Source organism: Barbus barbus, assembly GCF_936440315.1.
Source record: "Barbus barbus genome assembly, chromosome: 40".
Lineage (NCBI taxonomy): Eukaryota > Metazoa > Chordata > Actinopteri > Cypriniformes > Cyprinidae > Barbus > Barbus barbus.
This window is the reverse complement of record NC_136718.1, coordinates 12,388,528-12,414,497: the sequence shown is the minus strand read 5'-3', so window position 1 is coordinate 12,414,497 and position 25,970 is coordinate 12,388,528. Positions and strand designations below refer to the sequence as shown.

The window sequence follows — 25,970 nt, the reverse complement described above, 5'->3', positions numbered from 1 at the left end:
ATAAGTAACACAAGTTACTTTGTTTCCCATGTATTGACTGACAGCTCTCGTGTTGCCATGTTGAGAGAAATCGGGAGTAAGAGCAGAGGCGTTGTGCATGTGTGAGCATGATGCGTGCTCTAGACTAAATATGAACATGTATTTACTCATCTCACCTGCACAAATACAGATTCGGTATTACTCAAAATGAATGAAAACAGTCACATCCAATCTCAGAATATTATACAAATCTGCAATAATTAAATGTGTTAAATAAGACAATATGTAAGGTGATATCTGAATATGCCTATTTCCCTATATAGAAGGTGAAAAACATCATGTGACATGAGTATCAAGTCTGAGTTAGTATTTATAAAATAGAAGGTGAAAAGTCCCTGGATGCCCTACTACTTGTACAGATAATCTGAAGTTTGATCTTAAAATTTGGTATAAATCTGGATTTCATTCATATGACACATTCATACTATGTAGAATACAAGGGTCACAAAGTTTGTTTCTCATGAATGTAGTAGTCCTCCATACTCAGACAGTATACAATTTCAGATTCTTTAAAATGGAAAGATATCAACCACTGTGGCTCAACCACGAAAGCTTAATTGTTAACTTCATTCTTAAAAATTCTTTATTGGAATCAATGGTTCCATGAAGAAACTATAACATCCATGGAACCTTTCCATTGCACAAAAAGTTCTTTAGAATATTACAAAGTTCTTCACACTAATAAAAAGAGGTTCCTTTAAGAACTGGACACTAAACGTTTTTTGAGGAACCCAAAATTCTTCTTCTGTGGAATCACCTTTATTTTTAATATTGTTGGATTACATGACTTGATATCTAATGAACTGCTGTCAGAGTTGGACAAAAGCCAAACAAACCATTACAATTTTGAATGGACTAGAGCTTTCAAGCTTCTAAACACAGCTTCATTCAGTACTATTAAAGCTTTATAAAATAAGTCCGTCCATGAGACTGGAAGTTTTCAGGCTGAACAGGCAGAAGTGGTTATATGACATGAGGGTAGTTATGACAGAAATGTTATTTCCTGGTAAACTGTCCCTTTATGCTTGCATTTCCTCCTACAAGAACAGTGCTGTTTTTTCCTCTCTACTTGGGTTTATATTTTCTTTGATATGACAGCGGAAGTAGTGACCTTGTCAGACTCTTAAGGCTCGCCGTCATTACCCTTCCATGCCTTATCTGGTTTCTCCTATTAATCCTCTGACTGATAGAGTTTTGTAGGCTTTGCAAAAATATCTACTCCATGGACAAGTCTTAGCAGATAGTCTTGATCCACATGCTTAACACACCCACACCCATCACTTATAAATACTTGTAGCTCAACTTGTGATACAGTTAAATTGAAGGCATGATGTGTAAAGATGTAATAGCCAAATGTAGACTTGTGTCATGGTCTCAGTTAAAGGAAAAAACCTGTGTCTGAAACAATGCTGCCTTGCTTTTGGATATCAGACAAAGATTCATATCTGCTGATAAGAGAGATGCATAGTAAAGCAACTGGATCTAACACATATGTGCACAGCGTATGAGATTTAAAAATGATTAATTAAAAGTGTTGATCTACTCTCAGATTCTATCTTTAACATTTTTTTAACCTTTTTTATGAAATGACCTTAATTAGCCAAATAACTAATTCTGAACTCATCCACCTCATCTGAACTCATCCAGCAGTGGCAAGAAAATTAATGAGAGACAACTTCTTTTCCAGTGAAAGCCAAAGTATTTTCATTATGGTGCTCTGATTGTGAGGAAGGCTGTCCATTATATAAGGAGCATGCACGAGGCTAATGAAGTAGTCAACGTAGTTGGCAAAGTCATGTGGGGAATTTTTTTTTTCTAATCCTTGATTCTTCAAAATGACCTATAATTAGCCAAATAAAGGTAAGTCTTATTGAGCTCATTCAGGAACGATGCCTCTGGCAAGAAAAGAAATGAAAGCCACATTCTTTTCCACTGAAAGCCACTTATCTTCATTGTAGTGGCCTGTAAGAAACTGCATGACCATAAGATAATGTACGGCCTTCCTTACAATCCAGGCCATACATTATAAAAGGAGCATGCAGATTTCTCCTTATTATCTATATTATTATCAAAATTTTATATATTGAGGGCCAGGTATCAGAAACACGTTTTTCAGTGAAATTTGAAAGACGATGACTTAGAGCCAGATGAGGTCAATGCAGTCAATGTACACTATTTTTTTTTTCCAAAGTTAGAAATAAAACATTATTGGAGTACATTTTACCAGAAAATACAATTTTAGTCTTTATACTTTAAAATTTAACATTTAATTCAATGCAGTATTTTGTGAATGCAAATGTGAGAGTTAGACTGGAAATTTCAGATTGAAAATACACTATACACACACACACACACACACATATAGACATATATATATATATATATATATATATACATACACAGTCAAACCAAAATTTCATAATTTCAGACACATTCAACATCTCACATTATATATCACAGTTTATTTGCTATAGTTTAGAAAATTGGTAATAAAATATGACAAGAACTCAGAGTTAAACTGTGCCAGAACAAATTCATCTTGATAATGTCAGATAATGTTGATAGAAAGGTATGTAATGGATTACAATCAACCAAAAATTATTCAGCTGTTAAATTTAAGTAGGTCAACCAATTTCCAAGCAAAAAAAGGCCACATTAGCAGTTAAAGAAAAAACTTCAGCAAAACATGGTCAGGTCAAAGTGTATGAATAATTTTTGATCCCAAATTTTACTGTATGAAGAATTTTTGGGTATAATATGTCACAGCTCACTTTATTTTGCTATCCTCACTATACATTTATGAACTATAGTGTCCTGCACTAGTAAAAAATATTTTTTATGAAATGAAATATTTTTTATTTTATTGATTCATACATTGATTAGCTATTTATATTATATTATATTTATATCTGTTTATATCTATTATATCAGTTACCAGACAAAACTGGTATTTTTTTTTTTGACAGGATCTGGCATCCGGGGCTGGGTCTTATATATCTGGCATGAAGGCATAATCTAACAGACCAAACAAACACGTATGATTCCAATATTCATCAGTTCATATATAGTCCTACATTTCACAAACAAACAAATATAATGAAACAATTACAATATGATTTCCATATTCATCTGTTCACACATTTCACAAATTAATGAAATAATTTAGATAAAATAAAAACAAACTTCATCAGTCTATCTCCACCTTTTATTCTCACTAACTTCTATAAGTAAAGTTTCCACAAATTTATGAGGATGTCTTGGAGAATCAGAATAGCTGCTTAGATTTACATAAATGATCAAATCACTCATGGCAGAGTGAGTGTCCTGTCAGCACTGTTTCTAATCCAGCCCCCATCCAGTCCATAAGGCAGTACTGGTGGGGCTGCTGCAGTTAACAAGCATTTATTCTTCATGCCTAATGTCACCCCAAGCTCTCCAAGACGCTTAAGCTGAGGTAACTGACAGCAGCAACTGTCAACCTCTCGCTCACTCCTCCTTTTTTCTTCGCTCTATTCTTGGACATTCTTAAGCACCGCAGCTGAATCTTGGAGAACAACTAGATGTGTAGCAAGCTAAATAAGGAGAAAACAGTAAACGCCCCTGCTCTTGTCCTCTCCTTAAATCCCTGTTATCTATCAAGAGTGCTCATTTATTCTACAACTGCACCACTAATGCAAATACAACCAGTCGATTATGTTCAATAGTCGATAGACCTAATTATGTATCAGTAGCCCATGATTTGGTTCATCAGTTGTCTACACAAGATGTGATAAATCAATGTTGATTTAGGCTTTTCCCCTTGTTTTCTGTACATGCAGAAAAAAATCTAATCTAATCAGGTTTAGGTGTTGCGTGTTCTCCTGTAATCACAACGAAAGGATATAGGCTATAAACAATCTCTCCCTGCATCCTTTCACCACCATAAGTTCACTCTATTTTAATCACTTCTATTAGCATTTTTGATCTTCCTTCATTAACATGCTTCTGTTAGTGACAAGAAAAGACGAAATCAAATACGAAGACGATATGAATTGGTAGGTTTCTCACAGAAGCACGCAGAAGCTTTATTATTACTATTTTACTATGCTAATTATGTTTTATTTTCATTGCCTAGTTCACCTCAAACGTCATACAAATTAACTCGAATAACAGATATAAACTGTATAACATGGGATATCTGAATTGGCTTGTTTGTGCGTATAGTAGGATATAACTAAACCGTTGCAAATCACATTTCATGGCAATTCTGACTGAAACTCCATGATACGAAAATCATCACAAACAGCTGATTTAAGTTTAGGCTACACTTTTGTTGTGATTGGAGTGGCTTTAAAAATGGAACTGGTCAATGTAATGTGTAGCTACTTCACTTACTTTGTATTTATTGTAAACTTGAATTTTGGAACAAACATGATATATCTACTTTAATTGCACTCATAATCACTCAAATCAATCAATCAATCAATCAATAAAAAAAACTATTTTAATCAAATGGTTATTTGATTAGCCTGCATGATTATTTGATTAACAAATAATTGATTGTTCTAATCGCCTATATAGGCTATTGTTTGTAAGTTTGTAGGTGAATTAGCTATTACTTTTATTTTTTTTTAGTTTTATACAAACACACATTGTCCATTACAATGAATAGTTTTTTTCTTTATTTTACTTTATTTTAAATTCAGAAAAGCAACAATCCTTGATTATTAGAATCCAACCTAATACTCCTCTGCGGTTTTACCAGTTTAACAGTCTTAATGGACAATTGAGGCTAACTCTTTCATCTGGTTATTTTTGCAAAATATGCCTCTTTGAATGACTTTAAGCCCCACCTTCATTCAAGTCACTCATCTGTCTGCATCTTTTCTCGAGACACATCGCGTGCAGGCGCAACAAATGCGAACATCAGCCACCGCGTCGTCAAACTCCCAAAGCTGTCATAAAAGCGCTCTTCATCGCCCAAATGCGTTTCACACGTGTTTTACCATGTTTCATGCTGTGGAGTGCAGTCTACGCGTGTCTGAGCCCAATCCAGGATGCCAACATCACCTCAGACGCCCTCCAGCAGCTGGACCAGGGACGCTGCCTCTTCAGATCCATGCTGCCTTCAGATACAGCTGTGCAGGTACTGGTGTGTGTCTTTGTGGTGATGACCATCATCTCACTTGTCATCAACAGCTGTACTCTGTTCAGTCTTGACAGTTCAGAAGACTTATCCTGGGAACCACGCTTTGCTCTGCTGAAGAACCTCATAGTAAGTGACGTCCTGCTCATTGTAACCCAAGGTCCAACGGTGGCATACTGTCTGCTACAGAAGACCACTTTGCCATATGGAGCTTGGTGCATCACTCAGTTCTTTATTAACACTGTTTGTGTTTTCTGCACTATTCTTACTATCACCTGCATGGCTTTGGAGCGTTACCTGTACGTGTGCCAGGCCATCTACTACCTTGTTATACTAACCACCAAGCGCCTTTTCTTGATAGTCGGGCTCACGTGGCTTATTTCACTATCCTTTTCGGCAGTGATCACAGCTTTGCTCAGTTTAGGGCACCAGAGTTCACTGCTGGGGAAACCCATAACGGGACTCCTTTGTGAGCCGGACACCTTGGAGGCCCACCTTGGCTTTCCACGAGGCTCTGCAGTGTTTCGAAAAGTAGTTGGGCTCGTGGTGACGCTGCTTTGCATCTGTTGCTACTCATTCTCGTACATCCGCATGTATCAGGAGGCACGTAACGCCGTTCAGCCTTTCCAGCAGGTCAACAAGAGGGCACGCAAAACTGTGATGCTCTACTGCTCCATGCTGCTGCTTCAGCTGCTCCCCATCTTTCTGAAGATAGCCTCGGATGCTCTGTGGGAGCTCAAGGGCAACATGACAATGTTCCATTCACTGAATTACACTGGAGACTGGACGTCGGCGGGGACCCTGCACATCATGCTGCTGGTGATGCTTCAGGTGCCTCCTTGTATTAATCCACTCATCTACGGTCTGCGCAACAGGGAGGTGAGGGAAGCTCTGCCCAGGCTGCTGTGGTGGAGGAGGGACAACCGCTAAGGGAGACTGAGGTTAAAGCCAGGAGATCACATCATCTCTGTTTTAAAGAAACAGAGTGGAAGAAGGATAGTGCGTGTCGTGTAGGTCTGGTTCTTGTGATTTATTGTAAGATTGTAATAACGCACAATATAAAACTTTAATGCAAAATACTTTGAATGCAAAACAGTAAATCTGACTCAAATGCAATGTGCCTTTTGTTCACATAAAATGTGCCTCTACTTATATTTATATAGTTTCTATATAAATATAATTTGGTAACGTTTTACATATAGGTTCAAATTATTAATTGAACACATCATGAACTAACAGCATTTATTCATGTTTGTGTTCATTTATAAATATACTATTGTTCACTGTTAATGCAGGTTTGTTCATAATAACTGAATTTATTAAACTGATGCATAAAAACAAACGTGACATTTTAAAACTGTTAATAGATATTAGCATTATTCAACAATAAAAATGCTATAAAACTGAGGCATATTGTAAAGTATCATCTATGTGTATATATTTTAACTATATGATTGATTGCTTACTCTTAACCAACTATTAAATTTTTTCATTATTTTTGACAAGAAAGGAAGTAAATTACTCAAAGTCTGTGAAATTCACATGGTCCCCGATTTTCACTCAACACACCGTTTAAAGTACATATCTGACAGTTATATATAACCTTGACAACATATGCACATATACCTAAAGCTGTGAACTATAATTATGTTGACATTCTTAATGATTGCCTGCCAAGAATGCATTGTAAAAAGGCACAGCAGAAATGAGTAATGGTGAAACAACTCAATTTCTATGTGTAAATGTAATCAGGGTTTGTAGCGTCATAAATTAATACTTATGATGGAAAACAAAATTTGTAGAAATGTATATGTGAACAGGTGAAGGAGGGGAATCATGTTTTAATAGATACATTTTATTTATTTATTTGATTATTTATTGTGACAAAAAAATTGAACTTTTATCTTGCTGTCATTTATGTGAGACCCTCAAGTCTTTCCTGTAGCTCAAATAGTAGAGCATGGCGCTAGCAACGCCAAGGTCATGGGTTCGATTCCCAGGTAAAGCATGAGCTGATAAAATGTAAAAACTGTAACTTGAATTCAATGTAAGTCGCTTTGGATAAAAGCGTCTGGTAAATGTAAGAATGCATTATGAAGACAATGTTGATTCTTTACACTCTCTTGGTTTTGGTGAAATTTTAGTAGAAATGTAAGAATTTTGCTCAATTTTAAGAATTTTTCTGTGCAAAAATAATATGTATCTGTGAGATATGACAATTATTTGGTGCAAAATAATAAAAATACTTTATTAACACCTTCATACCACTATGGTGTCTCCATAGAGATGTCTGATGCCTGCAGCATGCTTAATAAACTGCTGGAAATGATGAGCAAATCCATTAACTTACTCTTTTTCATCTCTCAATCAGTGGTGTTTAAAATGACTAACTGCTGGGGGAAAAAAGGAAAATAAAAGAAAACCTTACCATTACGCTAGACATGAAGGACAAACCTGTGAAATCCATAGTGACTGGAATGTTTAGCCATGTTAGACAGACCACATAGCAAAACACTAAACAAACACTCCGAACACCTTAGCAACACCATAACTTTGCACTTCAAGCTCCATTTGCATTTTCTTCAGAAAATCTATTTTTAATTTGACCTCTTGGAACATGGTGCATTACTGCAACATTTGACATTTTAAAACCTGCCATGCATTTCAAATGTGATCAGTCTATCCTCATATGGTTTTTGATCATGCAACTCATGTTTTGATCTTGGAAAAGTGCTTATCACTTTTAAGCATTCAAAGTCTCTTTAAATAAAAGTATTTTAAAATGGCTGAATAAGTGATGAGAAAATGGCAAAAATTAAAATGAGGAAGAAATGTTTATATAAACTGAAAGTTCATTATCGTGTGAAAATTTGTGTCAAAACAACATTTCGAAATTGCATGAGCATGCATATAATAGGATAAAGAACAAAAATATGTAGCTCTTGAGTCAAATGAAACTTTTCAATTAGAGCGAAGAGAGAGATCTTGACCAAACAAAAGTTTTTGCACTTTTAAATAGAAAGTACTTTCTAATCCAACCAGTCTTGCTTAAAAATAGGCTATAGGCTCCCTCTAGTGATTAAAGAGAGTGGCATTCTACTTCAGCATTTTAGAGTCATTGTTCAGTTCAAACAATACTGTATTTAAAGCAATTCTAAGAGTTCTTTTTTGTTTTTGTTTTAACAATTACTAAGGGTGAACATGAACAGTCAAAACCCTGTGAGCCCTTATACCCCCAAAGGAGGACAATAAAATGAAGTACCAAAAAAAATAAAAAAAATAAAGAAAAATAAAAAGGGCACCCACATAAATTGTCAATGCAACTAAATAATTATACCTTAAAGTATAATGAAACAAAATAAAGCAGAGATCCATAGGTTAAAGGGAAAAAAATAAATATAATAATAATAAAAATAAAAATCACATTATAAATCAGAAAAGATATGTGAAGTATTCTTGACAAAATTAAGTAGAGGATCCCAGTTTTTGTAAAAGCTGTCTGTGGAACCTCTTAATGTGAATTAATTTTTTTCGATATATAGAAAATACATCAAATCTTCTAACCACGAGAAAGTGGGAGGAGGTTTAGACTTCCAGTGCAATAAAATCCATCTCCGAGCTATCAGTGAGGCAAAGGCTATAATCAGCAATTCTAAGAGTTCTTGATGAAGACTATAACTAATATTAATGTTTGGGTTTATATACAGAGCGATAGTAATAGGGTAGAGTGGGGGAATTTTTTTTTTTTTTTTCTGTGAAACAAAAGTTAAATGTGTTCAGAAAAGTTATCATAGTGTTAGTGACAATGACATAAATTATAAACAAAGTATGAAAAATGTCCAGAGTGTTCATGTTATTAGATTTTGAAAAAAAATTAAATCTGTACCAAAGGGGAGTTTTACCCCATGGGGCAAGACGCCCCCATGGGTGGGGTAAAATGCCCTCCAGTCTGACAAAGCAATTTGTTTTAACAGCAAAATCAGAGTACAGACAGTTTTTGCTTAAAATTAAACAAAATTATAATAGGCTATTTGAAACATTTTGTTAGCTGATAACTGGCTAGCTAGCTACCTGATGCTAACTTGAGGTAATTTTTAAATATAAAATCCAAATATTTTTATTCAACCAACTAGTTAGAATATATTTTATGGAATAACAAAGATTTGATGTTCAGAACAGAATAACTACAGTAATCGCTCATTGCCCTCTGGGGGCGTTGTACCCCACCTGGCTGCGGCCATTTTAGTCCAGAGACTATGTTTGAAAAAAAAAAAAAAATTATGTCATTCTGAAAATATAATTATATTTTTTATTAAATAACACTATACTCCCTATGTTCTGCAAAACAAGTTTTAAAACTCTTTTTATCCTTACTGCTGAAAATTAGATAATTTACTGTGAAATCAGTGTTCTCTTCTTTGTAAGCTTCAAGGTGAAAACTTCTACATCACTCTCGTCAACGTAGACCATACAAATTTATCTTGACTTTATCTTGTGGTTATTTTGGGAAAAACAGTAGGGGGGCATTTTACCCCATGGAGTTGTTTTCCCCCACTCTACCCTACGTCATAAAAAATAATTGGCCATGGAAATTTCATTCAGAATTAAATGAAACCAACAAAAGAAAATAAGCCTGTAGTGATCAAAACTTTCTTCCTCTAGGGTACAGAAAGACAAAAGAACGAGGAAGTGATAAGTCGTTGTGCAATCAGTCACTTCACACTGATGCATTACAGGGAAACTGAACTGTAGCTTACACACAAGCCACAGAAACTGACCTGAAACCAAAGACATACATGCTGTATAGGTGAGTGCAATTTTCTGATTCATTATCATACAACACAAACTGGCATTCAGTATTGTAAATATGTTGTAAAACACACAACATACTGTGAGGAATATAGTACTTACAGTCTGTAGATTCTCTTGGCTTTAGCAGAACAAGGCAAGACTCAGGAATGACATTCTTCTTGAGTGGCTGGCAGAACCAGTTTGTGTGTTGCAAAACTACCCCAAACGAAAAACTGTATTTATATAAAAACGGGTGCAACTGGTGTGTGTGTGTATATATATATATATATATATATATATATATATATATATATATATATATATATATATATTTGGGGGGGGGGGGGGTAGTCAGACAGTCTGTAAGTGAGAGAAACAGAAAAGCAGCATGTTAAAAAAAATGGCATGTTAGTTATCTACATTGTACAGTGGGTTTATGTCAAAAAATGTACCCACATAAAAACAAAAATACACGGAAAAAAAAGTATACACATTGGTAATTTACCGAAAAAATAAAATAACAAAATTAAATCACTGGCAATGTGAAAATCCTCTTTACTTTACAATAAATAAATAAATATTTTTTTTTACACTAAATGCAATATTTAACCTCACAAAGTTGGAGAAATGCAAGGAAGCAACATTCATGTCTACCAGTAACATGGCTGGATTGTAAAATAGTCTTGCCAAGACAAAAACGTCACCTTGGTTTTATTTTATTGTTATTATTTTTTGTGAAAATATATGGAATGTCACATTTCTTATTACAGTAGTCACTCTGTTTGAATTCTATATGCATTGTCCTCTTTTACTTTGCTCAATATCCAAGCAACTGCATAGCAACACGCTAAAACATGCTCTGGCAACCATTCAAAGCACCTTAGCTTCATAACAGAGAGTTTAGCAAGTGCAAGCACCACGTGGCCATTTTCTTTACATTTATTTTTATAATTTATTCACAATTATAAATAAAACTTGACCCCAGTCATGACACTGTCTTTTAAAAGTCCCCTTAACACTATACAAAAAGAAAAGAAAAGAAAAGAGTAATAGTTAAATGTGTTAACTTCCATTCCAGCATCCATGGAGAACAAATGGGATGCACACCTGCAACAAGAATCTTGCTCAGATAACAGCCTTGTATTTATTTGCAAGTTACCAGTCAGGGAAGGTTTCCAGGTCCTGGACAGCCAGGAGCCCATCCAGGTCAAACTCCCAGCGCAATGCAGCGTCCACCAGCTTCGTGTGCGTCTGTGTATGGTAGTACAGGAGAACAATGGACTTTCTGAGCCATTTGCACTTCTGGACCCAGAACGATACAGTCTGTTGTACCACAAGGAGGAAGAGTGGTATGAAATTTATGACGACTATCAGGTTTTGAAAACTCTGGATGCACCCTGGTTTCAAGGTATCGATGGTCTTCAGACCGTCTGTGTCACTGTGTTGGCTCAGAAAACTGCCTCTAAGGAGAAAATTCACTTCCAGGGTATTCTGAATGAGTTAATCGGATATGATTTGGACTCCTCAGACACTAATCGTTTAAATGAGCTTGGCTATACCCGAAGAAAGTTTGCCACACCACGAAGGGAAGAGGTGAAAAACCGGGATCCAGTAGCTTATGCCACTGAGCCGTGGATAACTTCTACAGTGCTCCCAAATGACCAGCAAGATTACGTTCAACAGAAACTCTCAGTGACTCTTTATTATAATAGTTCAAGCCTTTCAATTAAAGCTGACCTGACACATACCCCCAGCGATCTCCTCAAGATCTTCTGGGAATCATTGCCAAAGGAGGACCTGTCTTTCAAAGGATGGTCGGTTGATTATGTGCTCCAGGTGTGTGGCAGAGAGGAATTCTTGAATGGAGGCTTCCAGCTGTCTGACTACCTGTGGGTCAGGCACTGCCTTGAAAACACGCTGGAGCTTCATCTCTCAGTGGTGGCCATCTCATCCCTTCCAGAAAACACAGTAAGTAGAGAGTACTGGCCACTGGTGGACAGTCTCACTGGTCTCTCAAGCTCCCACGAGGAGCTTTCCCTTAATGGGAAGAAAGTAGAGGACATTGTGATGATTTCCCTCTGGGACTGTGAGAGAAAGTTCAGGGTTAAACTCTTAGGATTTGACATCCCAGAACTCCCAAGTAAGGTACCGTCACTTGTCCATGTGGAAGCTACCATAATCTACGGTAGAAAGACTGTGTTATCGGTTTGTTCAACTTCAAAAGAGTTTACAGATGAAGTGCTGTGGAACACCTGGCTGGAATTTGACATTCTGATCAGGGATATCCCCCACGGAGCTAAATTGGGTCTCACAATTAATGCCAGTACTGTTGAAGGGACGTCAACCAAGGACACAAAGTCAAACTCCTCTAAAGTACAAGATTCCCAGAAGGGAAAAGGGCAAGTAGTACTATACTTCGTAAACCTTCAGCTGATTGACCACAGATCCCTTCTTAGCCAAGGTCCACACACTCTGCACATGTGGCCTTTCCCAGAATGGGATGAGGAGGCATTCACTTTCGAAGCAGAAAAGCTGTCTACCGCCACTAACCCTGATGTAGCCAAAGCAATGGCAATTACCTTCATGCTGGACCGCTACAGCTTTCCCGTTGTCCTGCCATATGGCAAGAGCTCTTCTGGTAGTGGTATCTCTCCTGTTTCAGACTCTTCTACACTGGACCTCTCAGGAGAATCCAGACTCTCCTCACCATCCAGTGAGGCTTCTCCAACAACACCTTTCACAAGGACAGATTGCCTCAGAAGGCTTAAAGAAGAAAGTGTCCACTATGCCTCAAATTTACCTCAGTTTCTTCGCACGGTAGACTGGATGCTTCCAACTGCAGTCCAGGATGTCCATTGGTTGTTGAGTCACTGGGAACCAAAGGATATAGAACTATCTGTGGCCCTTGAGCTTCTGAGTGTGGATTTTGCAGACATGAAGGTCAGAAGATTGGCGGTTCAAAGATTAGACCTCCTATCCAGTGATGAGGTACATAAGTACCTGCTGCAGTTGGTTCAGGTAAAAAGTTTTACAGGTGTAATTTACCTATACAGTAGTGTCAAAGTAATGAGCCTTCTTAAAGCTCTTGCTTGGAACTCATAGTTGGGGAATTGAGAAGCAAAACCTAATAAGGCATGTCATTTTCTGTAGACCCTTAAAGTCGAACCATATCATGATAGCTGTTTGGCAAGATTCCTTCTCAAAAGAGCACTAAGGGTGAGTCATGTTTGCATGCTTCATTAGAGGATAATTTCCACCTCTGTCATTATCACCAAAAATAACTTACACCATTTCACCTGTCAGAAGATAAAGGCTAACTATGTACTATTGCAATTTCCTGAAACACAGAGCAAATGGATCGGACACTTCTTTTTCTGGTATTTGCGGAGTGAGGTGGCAGGATGTCCATTTTTCCGCCAACGTATGGCGGTCATACTGGAGGCCTATCTCTTGGGCTGTGGAGAGGCAATGCTGACTGATTTCCAACGTCAAGTACAAGTCGTCAATTGCCTGCACGAAGTGGCTCTAACAGTGAAGGTGCTCTACCCAGACAGAACGGATCTTCCATCAACAGGTAAAGTTCAAAAACTGTCCTGAGTATTATGTCTTATATGTAGTACATACATCTACATTATCATGTATGTGTATCAGCTCCTCAGAAGCTGCAGGAGATACTGGAGGAGTGCAATTTACCCTCTGACTTCCAGGTGCCTTTTGATCCCCGTGTCAGAGCAGGAAGTATCATAGTGAGTTGATATATATAAACTGGTTGATATACTTATATATGTATATAAACTGATCCAAACCAAACTTAACCAAAAAAATAGTTCTTAATGCATAGTTCACCCTAAAATTAAAATAAATTCTGGATAAATTATAAATGATATATTCACCCTCATGTCATTCTAAACCTGTATGACCCAAAATAAGACGGTTTGGAAAATAGATTTTTGGACCTCATTGACCTTTATTGTTTTATTAACATGCTTCAAAATATCTGATTTTGTGTTCGACAAATGAAATAAATAATACAAGTTCATAACGACATGAGGTTAAACAAACAATGGCAACATTTTCATTTTTGTAACTCAAACGGTTTTCATTCAGCTAAAAGACTGTAAAGTGATGGCCTCTAAGAAAAAGCCACTCTGGCTTGAGTTCTCCTGCGTACAGTCAGAAGCTCCAGCCTCTCCTCCTGTCGGCATCATCTTTAAACATGGAGATGACCTCCGACAGGACATGCTCATCATCCAGGTAATTAAGCAACTGTTAAAAAAATATTTTTCACTTGAAACTAGAAACCAAATTAAGAAATTAAAGTTCTTTTTTTAAATGTGTTTTTTCAGACTCTAAAGGTCATGGACTCAATTTGGAAAGAAAAAGGTTTAGATTTGAATCTGGTGCCCTATGGATGCATTTCAACTGGATATAACATAGGTAATGATCAGTCTCTCTTGTGCTTATAACAGAATTATAATACCGCTTATTATAATATTATTATAGGAAGAACCATTAAAATACTCAACAAATACTGATAGACAAACAAAAATATATTTTAAAATGATAATTATGGCACAGCACTCTAGGTTACTTGAAAAAATGTCTAATGGCCAAGAAACAGATCAACTGACTGTCATCCTTGACTTTACATTCAGCTGTATGTCTGTCTTTGACACAGGAATGATTGAGATTGTGCGAAATGCGATCACTATTGCCTCTGTTCAGAGGAGTCAGGGAGGTGTGGCGGGAGCTTTCAAAAACAATGCCTTGTATGACTGGCTTGAGAGGAAGTGCTCATTCCAGGAAAAAGTAAGCAGATATACTGTACTAATACAATGTCATGTGAGCTGCCTTCTGTCATTCTATCAGATCTGTTTTCTGTATTGTCTCGACAAGCAGATAGTTGATCATTCTCTTCCTTTTGTTTTGAACTTCGGTGCAATAGCACTTTCAAGCTATGGAGAAGTTTGTGAACTCGTGTGCCGGCTACTGTGTAGCTACATATGTGCTGGGTATAGGCGACCGCCACAACGACAACATTATGATCACTGATCAAGGTAAAAGAACAAGTTAGTTTTTGTCTTACGCATCTGACAAGACAAAATAATAATAAAAAAATAAAAAAATAACATGATGCAATTATTGAATATGCAAAACCTGTAAACTTTGTAGATAAATATATTACAAATAAATGATCCAGTTCAACTTCAGTCATGATCTTGTTTTGGTTAATAAAATATGATTCATGTCACATATTTGATGTCTACCATCCATACAAAATGTTCGGAGTATAATGGGTACATTTGTAGAGAGGGTTTAATAACACAGAACATGCCTTGAATAGATGTACCAGTATTTTACTAATGTCCACTTGGAATCAAACTAATGTTAAATTCTCGATTCTTCTCAGGGAACTTGTTCCACATTGATTTTGGGCACATCTTGGGCAACACTAAGAGCTTCCTGGGGGTGAACCGAGAAAGGGTGCCCTTTGTCCTCACCCCTGACTTCCTGTATGTGATGGGCAGGGTGAAAGGCCGTCCCAGCCTCTACTTCCAGAGATTTAGGGTAGGTTCCGTTTCTCTTTTAATTATTTTCTGTGTTACAGGGCCTCGCAACAAGTGTTGTTATTGTGAACTAAAATGAAAAACTGTTCAAATTTGTTATTGGTAATTACAATGAAGCTGAAATAAAATATTAATATTATCATTTAAAGTTAAAGGGATCGTTCACCCAAAAATGAAAATTACCCAATGATTTACTCACCCTCAATCCATCCTAGGTGTATATTTGACTTTCTTCTTTCAAATTAATACAACTGGAGTTATAATAATAATAATAAAAAAATGTTCTGGCTTTTTTTGAAGCCCAAAAAGTGCATCCATCCATAATAAAAGAGTTCCACATGGCTCTGGGGGTTAATAAAGGCCTTCTGAAGCAAAATGATGTTTGTGTATGAAAAATATCCATATTTAAAACTTTATTAACCATAATCTCTGGCTTCCACTAACTGTTGATGTAGGTGTAGCGTAAGCTCCGGTGAAAAAAAAGCTGAAGTCTCTTCTTGGCTTATATTGAAATCTTCCAAACTTTTTCTTTACAAATCCTTTTGTAAAGCCACTTTCCCATGAACATGCATATGACTGTTAGCGGAAGCAAGAAATTACAGTTTATAAAGTTTCAAATATGTATATTTTTCTTACACAAATGCATTGGTTCACTTCAAAAGGCCTTTATTAACCCCTCGGAGCTGTGTGGGGTACTTTTTATGATGGATCGATGCACTTTTTGGGGATTCAAGATGCAGGACATTTTTTAGAATAACCCCGATTGTATTTGTCTGAAAGAAGAAAGTCATTTACACCTAGGATGGCTTGAGGAGGAGTAAATCATGGGGTAATTATCATTTTTGGTTGAACTATTCCTTTAAAAATTAGAAGGGTTGCCCCTGCAACTAACTGAAATAAGTTAAAAATAAGTAATAAAATGACTAAAACTAAAATAAAAAATAAACTTAATAGAAACAGTTTTTAAAATCAAATAAAAAATTACACAAAAAAACTGATGAAATTACTAAAACTTAAATTAAAATAGTAACTGAAAATATAGAAATAAAAGCTACTTCAAAATATATAAAAAAACGTATATAACTTAATGCATAACACTAAAACAATATGCCACTAACACAAAACTTAAGCATTTGTTTCTCCTGTCAGCCCATTTTATTATGCATTTACAAATTTTACTCTAAACTGTATTTGTGATACAGTAACTAATAAAAAAAATAAAATATTTGTTTAATCATGCAGACACGTGATTTGAAGTCAACAAAATGCTACAACCATACTCTGAGCTCCAGTATCTGTTCTTTCTTCAGGACACCTGCATCAATGCCTATTTGTCCCTCCGGGCTCAGTCTCGCCTTCTAGTCACGCTCTTCTCTCTAATGCTGCTCACGGGAATCCCTGAGCTCAGCATGTCACAGGACATGCTCTACCTGCGAACTGCACTGCAGCAGGATCAAGGGGAGGAAGAGGCTCGGAACCACTTCCTGCAGCAGATTGCCCTCTGCGAGCAGAAAGGTTGGACTGTCCAGGCCAACTGGTGGTTTCACATGATGGCAGGCATTAAATAGAAAACATAAGGAAACTATGTACCTTTCTGACAGTTAGCAAAGGGAATTTCTCTACATGCTACAAAAAGATTGAGAACCACTGACTTAAAGATTGAAGATCTGTCATTATTTACTAACCCTCATATCATTCCAAACTTGATTTTCTAATTTCCTTTGCTAAGCTGATACAAAAAGAGATGTTTGTCAGGATGTTCGTGCTGCTCTATACCATGAAAGTGACCAGAGGCTGACAAATTCCTAAAAGGACAAAAAGCACCATAAAAGTATGACAAAAATGGTCCATTTCAACTATGTAAAATATGTAAATAATACAAATCAATGTAAAACTCAAATCTCATTTATGCATTTTAAATATGCAAATTAAACATTGTTGTAGTATATGAACAAGGAAATGTAAACAGAATGAGGGTGAATTTACATTTTATGAACATTAACATTACATTTTATCACGCAAATTACATGGAGAAACATTTTGTATTCAATATAATCAATAAATGTTTGTTTGCTACTTCTCGTTTCTTATTTTTTCCATTAAATAATCATTGAAGAACCTGAGTCACAATTCACAGATGAATTAAGACCATCTTAACCATTAGAAAGACCATCAGTGTGCCATGATGGTACTGTAAGTAATAAGGATGGCACACCAGGAAATGAGATCTTGCATGTAAATAGTGTAATCACATGCTCTCATGAGTACCATCCTGCTATTCACAGTGGTTGCCTTTAGAGGGCACCCTGGCCCATATTCACCTCACATGCACTGGGTCTTGAGACAGACCTAAAACACGTTGCCTGTTAACAATAGACACTGAGATAAAACAGTTTTAGTTTTTGTTAACAGTACTAAGAGTACGACATAAAAACGTGAAATTCCCTGCACAAAGGCCGTGTTGAGGAGTTGTCGTGGTTGTTGGTGAGGGTAGAGAGGGAAGGGAGGGGTGTTTGGTGGGTGTAGGGGTGTTTTCAAAGCCAGCAGTTTGGGGGCATGGGCGGGGGACTGTCAAGTCTGTCTGAGAGACTGTTTCCAGACAGACAAGCCTCCATGCTTCTCGTCTCTCATCCACTACATTCTCACATCATGCTGTTCTTCCTTCAGTCTTTTCCTTTGTTGAGGTATTTTCCAGTATTTTTACATTTCTCATTTAATCAAGTTTTGTCTTTAAAATAGCTCAGCATTTGTTTATTTCACTCTCCCTGGATTCCTCTTTCTTACACACTCACACACAAACACACGCCAAGACGGCATCACTGTGTTTCTGACAAGGATGAGCACATGGTCGTCCCACACACTGGCTGAGTGTCTTTCTCGGGACTGTCTGTTCTTCACTATAACTATAGCTCTACAAGCTTTCTTATGCAGCACTTTATCAAAAGGTAAGACTTTTTTAGAATAGATTGAACGTTGTTGTTATTTATACATTTTTTAATTTTTGGTCTTCAAATACATTGACTTTAAGCTGCTGATTCAACGTCTTCCTTCAGACACAGGTGAGTGTAACACACAAAAAAAGGTATTTATTCTATCATGTTATAAGAAACTATTTATATTTATCATACATAATTCAAATAATAATATAAAAAAAATATTAGAATATAAATGTCACAGAAAATATGCTTCTCGTGAACTGAGGCTAATATTTATAGGTAATATGCTATGAATATTGAGACACAAATATTTTTTTTTTATATATTAGCTTTATATTTTTTTAAATATTAGCTTTATACTTGATACCCTATAGGTTTTTGGCTCAATTACAGTAAACCATGTTCAGAATTATAGCATTGCTTCACACTAAACCATCTGTGTGACACCCTGGATGTCATATGCCATCGCCATGTGCTCTCCTTGAGGTCACGCCCTCAAAAAAACAAAAAACAAAACAAAATAGCCATATCTGAGTCAACCTGCTTTTTATAATTGAGAAGCTTCAGTAATTACTTATAAGGGTGTGTCAGTGGGCAAGTCAGTTCATATCGTTTTGAGTCCAGGTTACTGAGTGCATGTGAAGAAGAGAGTCAAGCAGCAATGGTTTCCAGTGCAGAAAAGAGCACTGACCTAGTTCATGCCAGACAGAACAGCCAGACAAGCCCCCAGTCTCCCACCATTATTAAAAAAATTGAGAATAAGGATTTTTATAATTAATGTCAAATCAATGCAAAGTCAATAACACAACAAATTACTGTAAAAAACACATTTTGTAATGCAGTGTGAGGTATAGTGTATATATAGTTTTATTAGTATGTTCTGTATCACTACAGAAAGATTCTGCCCAAAGAAAATGCTAATCATCAAGGTGACGTCAAATGCAGACTTCAAAAAATGACTTTAAAAGGGACATGCAGAAATGTTGTTTGATTTTATGGGTGCCGTAAGTACATATACTAAAACAAGGTAAGAGAAAAACCCTCACTATGCATATATGGTTATCTGATTCTGGAGTACAGTACTTGCTTTACAAACTATAGTGTATTAGCATTAAAATAATAACAACAATAATAATAAAATGCTGCAACATCTAGACTCAACTAAGGTAGTAGATAGACTTAACTTATATACTGTACTTGTGCCTTCACACATCCTTGTGCTGTCACTTATGATCACATCAGTTTGTTTTCCTCAATTGTAAGTTCCGTTGGATAAAAGTGTCTGCTAAATACATTTCTGCTCATAATAGCACTGAACCTTTGGAAAGGTATTTCTCAAAAGTTAATGTGGGTCATAAAAAGACACGTCAGCTGATTCCTGGGACAAATGTTAAAGACTGGAGTCAAATTCCATTACATTTGGTGTGTTTTTAATGACTTTTTGTGTACATACCACAGGTGTGTCTTTAAACAAATCTGTCTTTTCAGGTTAAGTGCAGGTGTGGCTAACTACATTTAACTAAAACTGACAGAAACACAACTCATTGGCCTCAAGGGCTAATCTTAAATGATCACGAAACCCTAGACACATTGTTTTTGTTAAAAGACCTGCACATGTTGCATATTATGGAAATATTATTAAAAAACCACTGAAATCAAACACAAAATAGAATTGAAATATTAAGAGCAAAGACTATTAAGGGTAAATAGTTGAAGCTCAAAGACTATTTCAAAACTAATATGGCCGTTAATAACTTCAAACATTACCATTGAAACCAGCACCACATTTGATTTGAGATCTGCTCTTAAGCTGGAACAGATCACAGTGAATAATAACTTAAATGTAGATCGTTTTCTTTAGATTGTAACGATTGTTATTTTAGCGCTTGTAGTGCACAAGTTGTATGCACTCTTAAAGATAAAGGTTATTTATTGACATCAATGGTTTCATGAAGAACCTTTAAAATACACCTTTCAAACCCACAAAATATTTTCTTTCACTAAGAGAAATGATTCTTTTAAGAACCGTTTACTGAATAGCTCTTCTAATGCACTGCTGTGGACTATGGCACTTTTGAAACCTTTATATTTAAGTATGTGGACTCATTTCAAGGTACCTTTCTAGTTGTACTTTGACAGTCAACGGACACTACAAAGTGCCATTTATCACAAAGAAATGTGAAAATAATTCAAATACTCTTTTTTGTGTTCTACTTAAAAAAAATAACAGCATACGGGTTAGGGATAACATGAGGGTGAGTAAATGATGATAGAATTTTCCATTTCTGGTGAATTGTCCCTTTAAGTGTCTCTCTATTCATTTAAACTTGAACGACTGAAGGATGTTATTTCAATTTTATGTATAAAAAGTGTATATGATTTGAAAAGCAATTAAAGCATGTTTCGAAAATATGTGTGTGTTTGTGTTGGTTATTTCCCACGTCTCACACAGATCCACTGCCATGCTGATTCTGGGAGGTCCCCTCTTTTCAGCACTGATGGTCCATGGCTAAGCTGCTATGACACACTGCAGCGTCCTTCAGAGGGGCCCTCCAATTACCACAGAGACACAGCAACCACCAAAAACAATGTGTATGCTATGTATGGAAAGGTTTCAGGAAGCAGTCTATAAATCAGTACGAGTAAATGAAACTAGAAGACTCTTATGCTCATTAGCAGACATGTGTTTGTGATTGACATTGGTATTCAATTAGCTTGATCTTTTAAATGCATTCATGCTATTTATATAAAAGCTTATTTAATGATCCCACACAAAATCAGTCTTCCGTTATGCTTCTACCTTTTGTAGCATGACTGATTTCCTCTGGTGTTCAGAGTGGACTGGGGTTTTCTAGCACCATTTGAAATCGGTCGTGCTGAAAGGTATGGCGTCCCCTTCATATGAGCAGAATGTGGATCACTTTGTAGACGATGAAAAGACAGGAAATTGTTGGGGTGAAGTTCAAATTTGTTAACCTATTAACCATTTAAGCAGGGTCAGAAATTAACCAGATCCCAGGGCAGAGAGACTAAATTACAGATGATTAAAATGCAGGGCAAATAATGCTCCCATATCCATCTCCTTAGGCTAAATCTACTGGGTTTAGTGTCTTGACCTGTAGAGGTCAGATAATGGACTTCATAGTCTCACAGGTAGGTGTTATTGAATGTGTTGCTAGTATGTATTAAAGTAGTATACGTTTGTGATGAAGAGACTAGCTTATTATTGTAAATTTATTCTAGCAAGGAATTTATTGTGTTAAGATTTATTGTGCATTATATACAGTTACTTTTAAAATCAATGTTGATTTTGAAGTATTTAAAAAATTGAAATGGAAAACATTTAGTGAGTCTTCAGTTAAATTCAAATACATATATACATACATATGTGTGTGTGTGTGCTGTCAAATGATTAATCGTGATTAACTGCATCCAAAATAAGTTTAACATAATGTGTGTACTGTGTATATTAATTATGCATATATAAGTCAAGTCTGCTCTATTGTCAATTCTTCCACATGTACATACATACAGAGAATTGAAATTGCGTTTCTCTCAGACCCTTGGTGCATACAGTTAACATTTAAGACACTGACAATAGAGGTTCAAATACAGTTTAAACATATGTACATACAACTATACAGATATACAAATGAGGACATTGTAGAAAAATAAAGAAAGAGATTCAAAGAAGTCATTGGTAACCAGTAGAGCTTTGTTAACAGTCTTCAAAATACCTTATTTTATGTTCCACAAAAGAAAGAATTTAAACAACATGAGAGTGAGTAAATAATGACAGAATTTAATTTTCTTTGGGTGAACTATACCTTTAATGTTTTTATTATTATTTTTAATAATAATAAATAAATATTCTAAATAAGAAACTAAATCTGCCAGCAGGTGGCGATAAATTCATTCATTCGATTCAAACGACTGATTCATTCAGGAATGAAGTAAACGGCTCTCTATATGAACGGATCTTTGAATCATTGGTTCACACGATTCGTTCAGAACGCGGATTCATTCTGAAACTAAACACCGCTGTTGCTCGGAGACGTGCAACAGTTCTGCAGCTATGGCTTTAAAGGTAATAATGTTCTCTGCAAAATTGTGCAAAACATAATATTGTGGTTAAAGTATAACGCAATATCAACTTCTTATTTATTGAACTGTTGTATAAAATCACATTTGCACTCCTGGTATTCGGGACAAAATCAGCACTCGTGTGAGATATAGCCTAGCTCTCGCTGCTGGTGTGATAATCGCTTATCGTTTGATATAAATGAGACAAAAACACATTCAGGGGCATTCATAGCACCAATATCTTGAATTTCAGGGCATAAATGCATTTATGGAGTTGTTGCCCTGCATCACATTTGTCAACAGTCAACCGTATGAAATGTAACATGACGTAGAGGTCTGGGGCGGGGCCAGTGCGACAAATGCTGTCATTTCTATAGAGTAGACCGTCTGTTATAGTAGGACAGAATTCACTTTGTCCCATCAGTGTCCCTTTTGTTTCACTCGTCAGCTTTAGGATTAACAGGACATGTTTGGACCCGCAGCTGTAGAGTAAATCATTAAACACACATGCACACATCACTTCTGAGCCAACACATACCATCTCACAATCCCTGGACAGCAGAGGCAACTGTCAGAAGGGATGGGACTATATTTGCCCTCATTCCTAAGAGGAATCAGGTGCTTTCTGTCACCTGGGTTACAGGATCTCCATGGATGTCACAGCCAACCCGCTGCCTGAACTGAGTGGCACGGCCCCGCTGAGATCTGTCCCAATCTGATCTGGAGTCAGTCAGCTGGATGTCACTCCCAGTCTTTCTAAGAGTACAGGAAGAAAGTCACAGATGAATACCAGATCAATTCAGGTAAGAATATATGCCGATGTTTGCTGTATTTGCACTTTTCCTGCTAAAATTATGGGTGATTTCATGAATTCTTCTGCATCTGGATCTTTTGGCTTTTCATACATTTTTACAAAAAATGGCAGGTGGATGTACAGAGTATTTGTTTTCTTTTGTCTGGAGTAAATCCTCGCTCTGCTCACTGTTGTGCTGTCAAAACTCCTTTAGAATGACAAAACACAACATGATGTTGGAAAATAAACCGATCGAGGATGACTGCCATCTAAAGTCTAAGCAATACCTCATCAGGTGTGTGTTTTTGGCTAATGGTGGGCCTTCATTTGATTTAGAAATTGAAGGAACACAGTTTCAGATGATTTAATTGACAATTTAATTGTTTGATCAGCTGGCAATCTGTCTTTCAGTTTGTTCGGGGAATCAACCGCAGAGTATTTCCTCAGCCCTTCCTCTTGCTCAAAGGAAATACCCTCTTGGTTTTCACAGCTAAAAGACGACATGAAAGGTTTTTTTATTTGTACAGGTGGATGACTGTGTATGAAATGAATTTTTGGCATATATTTAGAGCAAGAACATTTATTTTGCAAAAGATCAGTAAGATTTTTTTTATGTGTTTGAAAAGTCTCTTATCATCAGTTTATGTGTCATAAAATGTCTAGATGTTTGCAAATACAGTAAAATTAGTAATATTGTGAAATAAATCATTTAAAATCGGTTTTCTATTTTTATACATGTGTAAAATTTTACGTTTTGTTCAATTTTACACATCCTTGCAGAATTAAAGTATTAATTTCTTGAAAAAAAAACTTTTGAAAGTGTACATAGTGTACATGCATCGTGTAAGTGGAAATAAACAAAGTTTTAGCATTTGTAAAAACTGAAAACAAAGGAAGCAGAGAAAAGTTGTGTGAAATGAATAAGAACGTAAGTGTCTGTTATTAGATCACAAAAGTGCCGTTTCCTTATGGGACGCTATGAGACAACGCTCTACACAGATACTGCAAGAATCAAACAAAGAGCCCTCGATGGTGATTACTAATGAGGTCCACTTACACCCAACTCAGTCAACTCTGAAATCCCAAATTTATTTTTTATGACGAGACAATCAGCAATGAAACACTTTGCTCTTCTTCAACAGATTATGAGAAGGGTGACAGACTGGAAGACACTCAAGAAACAGGATCATCTGATGCACCTATCAGGAGTAAAATACATGTTCCTCTGTGCTAAGCGTAACCAGGCCATCTCTGCCTTCCTTCTAAAACATAACCCTCTTTTTGACTATGGGATAAATAATGGACTGAACTGATCTTGTCTATATAGCAGAATCAACCAAAATGAGCACATGGTGAGGTGAAACAGTAACAGAAGGGGACTGTGGAAATCAGCGAGACATTTAGGACACAGGCAAACTAACAAAAGTACAATTTTTTTCCAGCACTTGTATTGTTCTATTGCCCCATTCAAGACTTGCACAGGCTTGAGAAAGAGTCAGTTAAAGTGGTTCACTGTGATAGGCATTTGTACTTACCACTCAGTACCATCGGGAGGCAGCAGATTGTACATTTGGCCTGTAGTCTCACTACTGAAATAATTCTTATTCTCTAGCTCAGTAGTTTTCTGATTTTTTTCCCCCAACTTTTTTCAATTTAATTTTTTTGCTCAAGGATCCAGATTGTACTTACCCAACACAATACAAAATTTTTTGAAACTGTATAAATTGTCGTCTGTACCATATTTTATTTTGGGTATTTAGCATTGTTTTTTCCTTTTGAATCTATTACACACAACCCACAAGTAAATTATTATAATAGCAATAAGGGCTGAATACATAATTTTAACTTTTTTTTTTCTTGCATGCCTTTATCTCTGCAGTGTCTCACTCATTTATATCTCAGCAAGTCAAGTATATCTTCTGGTGTTCAGCCTATGTGAAAAAGCCCTAAATTTGTATTGCTTTAATCCTAAATATACATGAATGGCTTTATCAACTCTTCACAGAGGCATTAGTTAATAATTTTTCATCACATCTGATCTAAGATGTAGGCAAATGTCTCTTGCATATGTAATGCATTATAATGACAAACTAAATGTGTTTCATATCAAATGAGAAGGTTTTCAATAAGCACAGAGTGGAAAGCTCCTCTTTTATAACTGAGGCCAAAAATGATGTGCCAAATCAGATTTCACATGATCTTTGTGAAATACCATCACACAGACTTAATCTACAGCACAAAAACATGATTATTAAAATAAACTATGAGATTATAAATCATTTTTTAAAGCGACAGTCACTGTGCAGCAAAGATACCCGTTATAGGTGAGAAATCACGTTAAGAGTGCCTCCAGGTCACTGAGATCAAGCACAAAACCAGTCTCAAGTCGCTGGGGTATGTTTGTAGCAATAGCCAACAATACGTTGTATGGGTCAAAATGATCGATTTTTCTTTTATGCCAAAAATCATTAGGATATCAAGTAAGGATCATGTTCCATGAAGATATTTTGAAAAATTCCTACAGTAAATATATCAATCAATCAAGTTTTGATTAGTAATGTGCATGACTAATTTGGACGACTTTAAAGGCGATTTTCTCAATATTTTGTTATTTTTGCACCCTCAGATTCCAGATT

General features: G+C 36.2%; 3 protein-coding genes across 3 annotated transcripts; all 3 read left to right on the top strand.

The window, feature by feature from the left end:
* Positions 1-5,002: 5,002 nt before the first annotated feature.
* LOC306860081 (olfactory receptor 2AG1-like) lies at positions 5,003-6,094 on the top strand (the record flags this gene model as incomplete). The annotated part of the gene is made up of 1 exon (XM_079401605.1): positions 5,003-6,094. One exon carries the CDS (start codon positions 5,003-5,005, stop codon positions 6,092-6,094), a length of 1,092 nt encoding a protein of 363 aa, XP_079257731.1.
* Positions 6,095-9,883: 3,789 nt separating this feature from the next.
* Positions 9,884-17,597, top strand: LOC306859112 (phosphatidylinositol 4,5-bisphosphate 3-kinase catalytic subunit gamma isoform-like). Its single transcript, XM_079399960.1, has 11 exons — positions 9,884-9,971; positions 11,034-12,973; positions 13,106-13,171; positions 13,304-13,529; positions 13,607-13,701; positions 14,063-14,209; positions 14,302-14,392; positions 14,634-14,764; positions 14,901-15,012; positions 15,366-15,523; positions 16,833-17,597. The coding sequence occupies exons 2-11, from the start codon at positions 11,039-11,041 to the stop codon at positions 17,088-17,090; spliced, it is 3,219 nt and encodes a 1,072-aa protein (XP_079256086.1). The 5' UTR covers positions 9,884-9,971; positions 11,034-11,038; the 3' UTR covers positions 17,091-17,597.
* Positions 17,598-22,420: 4,823 nt separating this feature from the next.
* LOC306860080 (uncharacterized protein) lies at positions 22,421-24,647 on the top strand (the record flags this gene model as incomplete). The annotated part of the gene is made up of 6 exons (XM_079401604.1): positions 22,421-22,545; positions 22,990-23,344; positions 23,549-23,629; positions 23,746-23,843; positions 24,281-24,381; positions 24,477-24,647. The coding sequence occupies exons 3-6, from the start codon at positions 23,550-23,552 to the stop codon at positions 24,645-24,647; spliced, it is 450 nt and encodes a 149-aa protein (XP_079257730.1). The 5' UTR covers positions 22,421-22,545; positions 22,990-23,344; position 23,549.
* Positions 24,648-25,970: the final 1,323 nt, after the last annotated feature.

What these genes read in the sequence shown, in the direction of transcription:
- LOC306859112 (XM_079399960.1), top strand. Translation starts at nt 11,039, where the DNA reads ATGGAGAACAAATGGGATGCACACCTGCAACAAGAATCTTGCTCAGAT. An exon ending in ACCTGCTGCAGTTGGTTCAG is followed by an intron (nt 12,974 to 13,105) that starts GTAAAAAGTTTT and finishes CATTTTCTGTAG; the next exon opens with ACCCTTAAAGTCGAACCATA. An exon ending in TTCTCAAAAGAGCACTAAGG is followed by an intron (nt 13,172 to 13,303) that starts GTGAGTCATGTT and finishes CCTGAAACACAG; the next exon opens with AGCAAATGGATCGGACACTT.